At 40.9% G+C, this 12241-nt stretch overlaps 1 protein-coding gene across 17 annotated transcripts in view; it reads left to right on the forward strand.

Moving 5' to 3' along the window:
- Window positions 1-12241, forward strand: part of heph (polypyrimidine tract-binding protein 1 heph) — a 1248713-nt gene that overhangs the window by 1201171 nt on the left and 35301 nt on the right. For all 17 annotated transcript variants that reach the window (XM_083112799.1, XM_083112794.1, XM_083112804.1 and 14 more), the window contains 2 exons: window positions 1876-1934; window positions 10545-10710. In XM_083112799.1, coding sequence (XP_082968925.1) covers window positions 1876-1934; window positions 10545-10710 — 225 coding nt within the window. The remainder of the gene's footprint in view (window positions 1-1875; window positions 1935-10544; window positions 10711-12241) is intronic.

Here is a 12241-nt window from a genome sequence, read left to right on the forward strand (position 1 = left end):
TAATAAATACAAAAATTACCATCATTGCGAACCAATTGTACACTGTCACTGGCGTGTATGTCTTCAATAACCACTTATATGTCCACCAAGTGAACATTGCCTCCTCTGTACAGTCGTGGAAAGAAGTACTTCCCCCATAAGACTACTGGTGGCTATGGGGGAAGTATATTTTCCCATGTCTGTACATTACATTTATATTTTAATGAACAAACGTAATACAGAAATATTGGAAACATCCTAGTGTACAATGTAATTTGTTCGGTTGAAAAATCAACCCCCCTTCGGGTAGGATAGGGTTAAGACTTAGGCGTATTCAGGGTTACTCACCGGGAATTCAGGGAATTGAGCGTGAATTATTGCCTACGGGATTTTTGCGTGAATTTTTCTCCGTAGACGTGAAAAATTGCATTTTATAAAATATCCAAATCCAATTGAAGTTCTACATATTTATAAATTCCTGAGGTAAGTTTTTCACAGTCTAGCTCTTATTTTTATAGAGGAAAGAAAAAAAAAGCTGCTTTGAAAATAAAATTATCGCAATCCGTTTACTTAGGTTATTCTGCAAAAGACACTAACAATCTGACAGGCGGAAGATTACTGGAAGATATTAAGATATATTGATTAGGTAAATTTGAGTTTGAAATTCTTACACAATTATCAATTTTTCGTACATTTGTGTATCCCGTAACATTTATGACTTGTTTTTGTAGATGTTTGTCGAGTCTGAGTATGTGAAATGGCAAGTGTAAACTGCGCGCCTTAAATTAAGGATTATGTATAAAATATACTCTTTAATCGAATTAAATTAGAATTTTTGGAAAGACTGGAATCACACATACCCCTTTTGTTGCTAATATACTTATGTGTGTATTTGTGGGGGGGGGGGGGTGAGAGGCGGTTATGCTTAAGGTTGAAAATATAAAACATCATGCTTGTAGCCTTGAATTTTTAGAAAGTCCGCCTTGTAAACCGGGTATTATACTTGAAATGTATTATGTTTCTTGAGTAGCCACCCTGGTATTATTTATTTGAAAACGTCACAATGCAGGCAAATGCCCAATTATAGTGTAGTACATAAGATTGATATACCGGGTGTCCCAGAAGTCTTTCCCTGATTACAAACTTTATTCATATCCGCTATATGGAAGGTAGAGATGTGAAAGTGGTGCAGAAATGTTGGAAAACTAACAAAGATCTTTTGTTGAAGGTTTCAGTAACGTGGCTGTAGTGTAGCAGTGTCAGTGCCCAGAAAACCGGAAATGTTCACAAATGAGGAGAAAGCTCAGCATGTCCTCTGGTATCACGAGACCCGGTCACCAATGAGTGCAGAGGAACTTTCAAATGTACAGAATTCTTTCGTCTAGAATATCTGCCATCAATAAGTTGGTGTTTAAAAAATGGAATTTATCTTCATTCCCAAATCCTGTCAAGTCCAAGAAACATTGCATGGAAAGGTGCCACCCGATGTCAAGAGCATTAATTCCGGATTCCTTGGCACTGACACTGCTATACTACAGCCACATTACTGAAACCTGCAACTTAGTTTTCCAACATTTTGGCACCACTTTCACATCTCTACATTGCATATAGCGGATATGAATAAAGTTTGTAATCAGGGAAAGGCTTAAAAAATTGCTGGGACACCCGGTATGACTCTGTGATTACATGACTTATATAGTGTGTGTGTGTGTGTATATATATGTACTATGATTATAAAGGTGTACAAGTATATAATGATGCGTAAACAACAGGAAGCTTACACAGATTCACATTGTGTTTAAATTATGTAAGAGTAGACAGAGACGAAGTTAGGGCATGGTGATGAAAATGTGAATATGGTCGCACCTTGTTAACATGCCGCCCTTCTCTTTGCAGATACCTTCCAGGCCCTTATTCAGTATCCGGACGTCGTCACTGCCCAAGCTGCCAAACTGGTGAGTGCCATTGTCTCTTATAAGGAGCTCTTGCTGATTATGTATTCTCGCTTGTTTGTTCTGTCACCATGTCTTCCCAATTGGCAGTCTTAGAGACCCCAAAGCTATTAGTGACGTTCAATGGCCAGTCAAGGTTTCTGCGGACGTCAGGTGCTCTTCAAGGAAACGTGGATGATGAATGGTATGGACTTTTAACCAACGTTCCCGCAACTCGCTGTCCCAGTCTTCAGGACAGTCATGAGACCATATACAGTTGATACCCGAACACAAGATGTGCTTGGGGGATCGCATCCCATTTCGCCTAAACCGATTAGAAGGGAAATATTGCAAGTGAGGTAAATTTTGACGGTCTCTGATGTACGAGGGCAAATCGAAAAGTCTTTGCCCCATTTTTTTTTCAGCCGAAATAATAAGCATGCAGGGAAATCAAAATATAGGAATTGTTCTTGTACCTTGCACTATTTTTTCCACATAGTCACCAGGTTCGGGCATTTGTCCCATCCCACCATTAGTTTGGAGAAGTCGCTTTTGTAGAATTCGACCGGTTGATCGTGGAATCACCGCCGGACAATGGTCCTCGCTTCGTCGTCGCAAATGAACCTCTGTCCTGTCAGGATACCCCAAGGATTCGTGAACGATATCGTAAACGCAACGGAAAACATTGCACGCGTGGATGCAATGAAAGCGGATCGGCATCTGAAGGACTTTTTCCGAGGCGGATGAGGACGCTCATTGTCATGAAGGTCTTCTCGGGCCATTTTTGAACTCGCACCACCACCACCACCGCACACTTCTCAAATACACACACTTGCTCCATAGAAAACTAATAACACTTCGCTGCTCATACGACGTGGATGTGTTGAGTACTACAGCCATTTTGCAAACTGACAGCAGCGCCGTGCCGCGGAACAGCCGAGAGTTAACGCTGGACCGTTCCAAGCAAAAACTATTGCATTGAATATATATTTCGGCTGGGAGAAAAATAGGGGCATAGACTTTTCGATTTACCCTCGTATCTGACGCACGGCACCAAACAATTCGGAACATGTGCCAATTACGAACACAGTCACATGAGCCAAATAGTCAGCAATATAACATCCAGTAGCCTTAGTCGTGTTCTATACGCTAATTAAGTTAAGGTTAGGTTATTGTATTCTATTATTAATCTAACCTTAAGCGCCAATTAAAGATGAATTATCATATAACAGCACGGATCTCACCGTTGAGAGACGGTCAAATTTCCCTCATTTGAAATATTTCCCTTCCAACCAGTATAGGTGAAATGGGATTCGGCAAAAGAGGGATATCCCGTTTCATCTAAAATGGCGGCCGAGGTTTTACCTTTGGAAGGCAGGCCTTCTTTGATCGCGTGAAGGCAAATTGAAACAAACACAGGCATTATGTTTTCTACATGTTCCTGCACCATATCTTGTGGGGGACGAACTACATATGACCACATGATGTACACTGCCCTGAAGACGACGGAGGAGTGAAAGTTTGTGTGCATAAAGTTCCTGGCCCTTTCTGAAGGTACACAAATGCCAACCTTCCTTCCACGTACTACACCCTGGACTGCATTTTGCAGACTAACGAGGCTCTGGCGTCAGCCAATATAATCCTCTGTAGGGCTCGTGTTAGGTTTTCTATGTGTGTTTGTGATTGTTCCTTCATTCTCGAAGTGAGGGGGAGATGGTATCCCCCCCCCAGCTAACTCCAAGTGTCGACTAAACATCCCCCCAGCTAAAATTTTCACTCAAGCGCTGATTGTATCACCATGTTTGCGATTAGTCAAGAGCTTGATTGTATCACCATGTTTGCGATTAGTCAAGAGAGGAGGAAAAGCGAAGTAAAATACAACGAATCAATCAGGGTAAGAAAATGCGAACGTGAGGCCCCCCCCCCCCCTTTTCCCTTTCCAAGTTGGTTCTCAATGAAAATTTTGTCCCGTCCGAACGAACGTTTTCCTTGCCAATGCAGCAAGAAAGTTACATTTCGGTTCACATTAGTTTCGCATTAAACCAATCTGGGAACGACCCCTCTAGGCATCGCCGACCGGGGGTGGGGGGCGCTGATTGCCTTTTCCTGTGTATGCTAATGCCGTCTATGCCTCCGAGGTTTTTGGCCAGGTCTCCTTACTCGTTTCTCCAATTGAATCACTGGACTAAAAGAGAGTCTTGATTCTTTCGGGGACTTTGAAAGAGGGGGGGAGGGGGTTGATGTTATCGTAACTGCTTTAATTATCGCAATATGAAAAGATAAACAAAGCCGGAAAGGAACACGCAAATCCTGGAAACCGGTACGAAGTGCTCAAAGACAAACGCGGTTAAAAATGAGGGGGGGGGGGCTATTTGAGACAAAAGAAAAGAAGTTTGAAAGATGGAGGGGGCCAGGCAATCTTCCCGAGTAATTGGAGTTTATTGTCATCTCACGAAATATAAATTCGCATAATTGCATTAAGGAAAGGGGGTGGCGCCTGCTTGGATACCATTCTCTCTGCTTTTTATGTTTTGCTCTTCCCGCAAAGACCCTCAGAATTGCAGAGTTACATCTCTAGGATCTTGCTCCCCCACCCCCCAGCAACCCCTTCAGCTTATTCTACCGACCCGCAGAGATTTTCATAAAGCTTTGTTGCGCGTCGAGGGTTTGTGTCGCTGTCTTTCTCGTCCGCGGCAAAAGAAGATCCCTAATACTCGAACCCTTTGTCGGTCCTTGAAGATGTTGCCGTCGTCCTCGCTTTGAAAGCAAACGCACGCCTCTGGGAATCCGAGCAGAGGTCTTGCAGAGAATTGGCCTTTCTTTCACCTGAGACGCGGGCAGAAGTGGATTGTTGTTTAGGTGCCGTTTAACGAAGGCCACCTACGCGTGGGTTGTCTTTCGTCAAGGAGTTCTGGGGAGAAATACGTTAAATTGTAGGGCCAGTCTCGATTGCAGTCTGTCTTCCACGTGGGAGACCCAGATGGGTGATCTCAAGTCGAAATTATCCCGACCTGGTACGTGTAAAAAAAAAAAAAGCAGCTCTGGGGTTCACTCAGCATCTAAAAAAAGTTAAGTAAGGGTTAAAGGCACCCGGTGCTTCTCCTAAAAAAAATAAAAAATAAACAGAGTTCTTTGTGTGGGTCCCTGCCTCCACACCCCCATAGGCGTATCTTTGTTTGGTACTTTGTTAACCTCCTGCAGCCTGAGGATCAGAGTAATGAGTATTGTTTACGACTTCAAAAACGTAACAGTTATTTATCAAAATAGAGCTGGATACTAATTTTATGGGATAGAAAACATTTTGATTCTGCCTCTTCCCCTCCCCCTTCCATGTTTCTCGTGCCATAGTGGAGTGAGCACGGGGAACTTGACCTACCAATCCTAGTTGATCAACAGTTTCCATGTCAACTGACACTTGAGGACTAGTGAGGTTTGATGATCAATCCCTGACTGATGTCCTTCTCGAATGTCTAAAGCAAGCTGCGTGTGTTTTCTGTAACAGTAGTGATTAATTGTTACTAAATGCAGTGTGTTTCAAACAAAAGTATACCCGAAGGTCAACACCATATTTGTTTGGGACATCTTCTATTATGGAATAACAAAACCGCATTTCTCCCATCCCCAGTGGTCAACCTTATGCCACCAGTATAAATACATAGATTGCTGTGAAGCCCACCCTTGAATACTTTATAGAGCTCTGCATATCTGAATGTCTTAGCTTCGTTTTATTTTTGGCGCGATGTCACCTCTTCCCGATGTTGGTTTGTGGTCCCTTTTGGTCATTCCCGCTGGCTTTTGAGTTAGCTTGCGCATTTCATTCGTCGCGGATTTCAAAGGCGAGCCCATCCTATTTGCAAATGCGCTTTCGTGTGTGGCGATCTACCCCCGCCGGATTAAGTAAACTTTCAGGCGGACCAATTTACATAAGCACCTGCTACCAGATTGCCTCCCGCTTTGTGATTTTTGCCTCCATGCGAGAGGTTTGCTCATAATCAAAGGTTTCAGGTTGCCGCTCTTTTCACTTTTTTTTCGCCGCGCTGGAAATTGCAAGAACGAGTCGTGTGGTGCGGTTCGGTGTTCGAATGAAGAAGTGGTTTCCGGTTTCAAAGCTGCTATGGTCAGCGGGCCTTGGCGTCAAGAAGCACTCGCAGCGGATCCCTCTTGTGTTGCGGTTCCCCCCTCTGCGAAGGCGGCAAATAGTGGTGTTGGTGTTAGATGCGGTTCCGGTCCGGCGCCTCCGGAGGGACTGGATTGAGGTGCTCGGTCAGTCCTTGGGGAGCCCGAGAAATAACGCAGTGTTGCCACCATGCGGTCCTGGTCCACAGCATTACAGTTGCAAAACACAGAACGCGCTTTCCGGAATTCGCCAGCGTGCAACAGACTGGTTAACCGAAAAACGACGCCAAATTCGATAAAATCCGGGAAGCTTCATAATGTAACAAAGGAAGACTAAAGTCCAGAGGTAACACATGACTAACGCCATCTTGCAGCGCGCATTGTCTGTAAAGGCGTGTTGCAAGAACAACGTATTTTCTTTTGGTATTTCTTCTTCAATGCATATAGTAGTTCATTTTGCATAATGATGTATGTTTTGTTATGTATTATGTGTTATTTTGTCTTAAGTGTGGACTATCTAAAATCGCCCGATTCATTGCGTCACCCTAAACTTAATTTCATTTCCGTATACTGTACGTATTTACTGCATCAACTGTAGATCTCCCGGTTCGAACACACAATGGGATGTCCCGTTTCGCCTTAGAAAGTTAGTGTCACATAAATAATTTGAAATTATATTGGGGGAGATGAAAACGCAATAAGGCTAAAGGGGAGGACGCGGCAAGAAGGCACGTTTTCTCCCCTAATAGAGATGCCCCATAAAAAAAAGATTGCTTCACTCTGAAATTATCATGTTCCTTCAACGCCCTTATAATAATTATCATAAATTACTCCTGACTGAAATGAAAGAAATTATATGTGAAATATATACTTTTTAGGTGGTCGTTCGTTTTCCAAAGGGGGCCGTGACCCAACCCTTCCGGACGTCCATTAGTACAGCATTTCAATTGGTGCGGTTAGTTCGAAACTCCAATCCTGATTAACCTTTCTGTGCATAAAGCGGATGAACTGACAAATTGGATAACGTAATTTTAATATATAGCAGAGGTCGCATTCAGCATGTTATTTCCCTCCACCTTTCCCGAAATCTACGTTACTGTCGTTTCCCCATTTCTCTCTCCTTGACCCTTGTTTTTTGTCTTCATTTTCCCTTATATAGAAAAGAGATTGTTAATGTGAATAACTCGAGCCCTTCATTACAACCGCGCACGGGGACAATTTTAGGAAATTGCTCGCCGAGTTCCTTTTTGAAAGCATGGCTTAGATCGAAGTAATTGCATGGTCCTTCACATTTAAGTGTAATTCTGGGCTCCCGAGAGGGGAAGAACTGTATCTTTTCGCCCCCTGCTAACGACGCGAATGGGCCACCCTGTTGTAACACGAGACTGGCGAACAGCCATTAGGTAGGAGCGCACGAGGATCTCCACTCGAGTTTCTTTTATACTTGCTGTGTGGCATCCACTAACGACCTGTTGCTTCCACTTCCAGGAGATCTTGAGCATGGATGATCATTAGGACGCCTCTCCTCCATTTTTTTCTCTTTCCGATCGCCGTCGAGTGCCACTTTACGCTGCCATCGCCAAATACAGCTCTACTCGCTTCCCCCACTACTTCACTTCCGAACACCCTGTATGTAAGAATTCTCACGAATAAGCACCTCGACAATGAAGTATATCACGCTAAATCCCACTCCTCAGGGAAAAAATCACATGAAAATGCTTCCCAAAGAAGCCATGCTTGTAGAAAAATTTAAGAAAACAAGATGGCGCCGTTTTTTAAACAAAATGGCGTCCTTTGTTCTTTTGGGTTCCAATGACTGGTTAAAAATTGGTGAATTTGATAAGTGCATGTCAAAAGTGAAGATGTTTTTGGATTACATTGAAATTGTGCCATGTAATGCCATTGTCAAATGTGTGTAACAATTCACAAATGAACTCACTGATGCATCATGTCTCGAAATGTAAATTTGACCACAGGGTTCACACATTCAGTGAGGATCGATTAAAATAAAATTTGCGAAAATTAGTATCCAGTAAATTATCATGTTTACACTTAAACGGATTATTAGTGAATGTGGTAGTAAGGCATGGTAATGTGTTTTTCTATTAATCTATATGTTCTAGGAAAATAGGGAAGGGTATTGCTTCACCATATCCCTTTCGGCACTGCCACTGTTTGTACCTTTCTCCATTCTCAGCGGTTACATTCTGTGGTGTTATATCATGGACGTGCACGCATGTTTGAGTTTTGAGAGAAGTGTATGAGCACCAGTGCAATCTAATCCTGTTCTGCCCTGAAACTTTCTCTGACTGAACTTCAAAGCCTTGCTGTAAAGCTGCGAGTTTCTCGGTAGCCACTAAACCAAATAGTTATAAACAACCTACGTGTATACATCCTCAGGAAATGCCATTGCATCCTTGTTTCTGACGTAGGCCTATTGTCTCGGAACACTCTTTCTCTAAAGTAAACCCAGCACCACTCACTAGAGTGCAGCACATTTCACTTTGGGCCAAATGCTCTCCCCCCTCTTCTGTGCTAGAGGCAGAGCATATTGCAAATGAGAGGACGATGCATGAATATGCTTCCACAAGCTCGCGAGAGAAAATTTAACCCCATTGGCCAGTTGCATATGAAACAAGCAGGCAAACAAAACTCGAAGGGTCATAAAAGTGAAGCTAATATTTGAACTGTTCTCCACTCCAGTCGGTCACTTTGATTTCTTCCCCGTGTGCACCTGATAATGATGTGTGTAGGGTATGTGTCAATAGAATGACCAGCATGTCTCTCTCTCCCTTCCCCCAGTGGCCATTTCATGTCACACAGCTCAGAGATGAAGTTTATTCCACAATCATCATCAATGGTTGAAACTGGTAGTTTGCATTGCGAAAATTCCCATATATCTGTACTGCACACAATCGGGAATGTAAATGTGGAAGGGAGAGAAAGGGTTTTCTTTGGAAATGTTAATATCCACAGGTAAGCAAGGGAGAGAAAAGAAGTTCCTTTACTTCTACAGTAGTAAGGAACTGTCAGTTCTTGGATTGTCATTGGTCAATGAACTGAAGATACGGTAATAATGTGAGATGTATAATAATTATCAGGCATATTGCAGCAGCAGCATCAGCAATGGTGAATGCTCACTTTGAAAAAGGGGTTGTGGTAGCTGCAAAATACCCATGCACACTAATACTCACTGGTAGTAAGTGCATGCTGCCTCTTTCTAGCAGGTGGGTGGTTGGTCATCTCGTATGGAACATTTCTGTCAACAGAGTGAAGTTGAAATGAAAGATAAAGTGTCATAGAAACATGCATACATACTGGGAATATGAAAGGGGTGGGTTGGTTTTGTACCTCCCACTAACAGTCTTTGAAAGAGAGAGTTCTCAACTGCATGCATCCCTTCATATTTCAAGTACATATGAATGGCTTATTGCAGAAAGGGACCTGAGTCACTTTTGCACAATTCTGAGAAAGACAATGAAAAATCGTATAATATTAATAGTGTAAGAAAGAAATGTGACGTTGTTGGCTCAAATATTCAACATAATGAATAGTTAATTTTGCAACCCTCAATGCACCCCCCTGCAGTATGCTGCTAGACACAGTGGAGATGAAAAAATTAACTCCGATACCTCAAAAATGTGACTCAGGTCCCTTTCTGCAATAAGCCATTCATATGTATATATGACACTTCCTTTTCGTACTCACTATGTTGACAGAAATGTTAAATAGCAGCTGCCAATTCACTTCCTGGCGCTCTATCCCTGGAACACTTTTGCTGATAATGTTTATAAATACTATCATACATAATTTGTACAGCATTTTATATCCATACACACATTGGGGCCTCCCTGATGATGATGTGGTAACATCACCTTGTAATTAAGGGGTCCGGGGTTCGATACCTGGTGGAGGCACAATAATGGTTTGAATTCCACTTTAAACTGTGGGTACAGTCCTGATGAGCCTTCTGTGCATAAAATGGACTTAAAACTCCAAATCATATCAAACCATACACACAAATTTTTTGTTTTCAAAATTGATTAAGTTTGTTTTGTTCACTTAGAAGAATGTAGATCACTTCCATGGTGGAAATTGGGGGAATATACTGAAAATCGAAGAATATTATCTTATAAATTATAAATTTAATCCTGTGCAAATTTATGTTGGAATAAAAGAAACTGAATTTCTGTAGCAATTAACTATGAAAACTCAATATGCTGACCAAGGCAGAATTTATTTTATAATAAACTGAATGTTATGTTTCAACCTTCTTGCCTTCAATTCTGCCTTGGTCAGCATATTGAGTTGTTCATATCATAGAAACAAGGCTTAATGGTGTTCTAAGCCTTTGCCTTTGAGCTCTCCAATTTGACCATCACAATAAATATGAATCATGATTGCATTGCTATTTTTGTTTTTTTATTGACTTAGAAGTTTTCATTTGAAAATAAGATATTGCATGCAGCTTTTTTAATGTTGTCTTTTTAAATCAAACCTTTCTTTTTTTAATTTCAGAGTTTAGATGGACAGAACATATACAATGCGTGCTGCACCTTAAGAATTGAATATTCCAAATTGACAAGTTTAAATGTGAAATATAATAATGACAAAAGCCGTGACTATACAAATCCGAATCTTCCCACGGGGGACCCAACACTGGATTCTGCATTGGCCCTAGGCGGTAAGTGTTGTTCCCGAGTCTTTTAAGTTCTTTCACTACATAGTCACCACAAGTTATATTGTTCTTTCTTCTTTCAGTACTTTGTCAATGCAATAAAAGACTGGGAAACAAATTGTAACCTTTGTTAAGGAAATTGAATTGTTTCTACCCATTACTTTTTGTTCTCCAATTGAGGCAGTAGCATTATTATTTTTATTTATATATCTGTATGTAGTTTTCACATTCTCAGGTACAAATTGTAGTTGTAGAAATGAAACAGACATGATGGAATTTTTTTTATTTATATTAACATTTTCTTTCAGTGATTCCCTATTTTGAGTTAGATAAAATGCTGTTTTCTATTGAAACCATTGTTAGGTCATATTTTGACACCTAGTGCATATAAGTACCACATTCTTCTTAGTCTTAATTGCTTACTTCACTGCAGTATCTTCTCAGGGAAAAGTCCATCAGCTTTCAGTGAACATAAGATTGTTTTTCTTTTTCAAAGTTTCACTTTGAATCCTGAAACTTAGGAAAAGTGTGGAAAGCCTGTACATAACTGCATGACCGTGACTGCATGCTGATCACAACCGAGGAGGAAAAGTCAGTGTAATTTTTAAGAAAGTATTATGCAGTGCATTATTGTTTTCCTCTTTTTTTCCCAAAATGTGTGTGTGTTTTTTGCATGTACAGAAAGATATATTGCCGTTGGTATGTACATTGGTGAGCCAGGACTATAAGAGGTGTTTGTTACTTTCCTGGTTTCTTGTATTCTGTCAGTTCTCATGATTCATCTGCTTGTTTTGTGGCCTTCTGAATGAATAGAAGTTACACCTTTGTATCTTGGTCCCATTTCAACAGCACTTCTCTGGGTTTTGCGAAATCGATAGATTTTTTCTTTACCTACGTCTATTCTTGCCTAAAAGAGTTGTTTTTTTCCGATTCTATTCTTACACAGTTGCTGTAAAAATTCACCAAGCAAGTATGATTGTTACAGTAAAAAAATCTGTAGTAATTGTAAAAGAACTTGTCAGTCTACTCTGGCCAGCGAGAGAGTGACAGTTCCGAAGCATGGCATTAATTTAATTTAGCACTTGCGTTGGCAGGTTGCAGTTGGCATATGTGTGGCATGCGTGTGCACACTACAAAGTGCACTCTTCTGTTGAGTTTTTTCATGAACAATTTGAGAGTAATTTACTGATGGCAAGGATGTGGGGGAGTCTCTCTTACTCTGTCCTCTCAGCTCTTATACTTCTGTAATTTTTTATTATTATTCTTTTTATTTTATTAATATTTAATTGTGTCTAGATTTTAAATAATGGTGTTTTTGTTTTACATCTTATTAGGTTTTTGTCTTCACCATAATCTTAACCTACTTGTGCTGTGAGTTTTTTAAAATTGTTTCCGAATAACCTCTCCCTCGGGTTATAATAAATGAAATAATGTGTGGCTTTTTTGAGAATACCGTGCATGCATAACAAACTTATTATTTTTGTTCTAGTGTACTGTAAATAGTAAACACGCAGAAATATTCTTTTGCGTAATTGAA

This window comes from Lepisma saccharinum, chromosome 26, assembly GCF_977018435.1.
Source record: "Lepisma saccharinum chromosome 26, izLepSacc3.1, whole genome shotgun sequence".
Lineage (NCBI taxonomy): Eukaryota > Metazoa > Arthropoda > Insecta > Zygentoma > Lepismatidae > Lepisma > Lepisma saccharinum.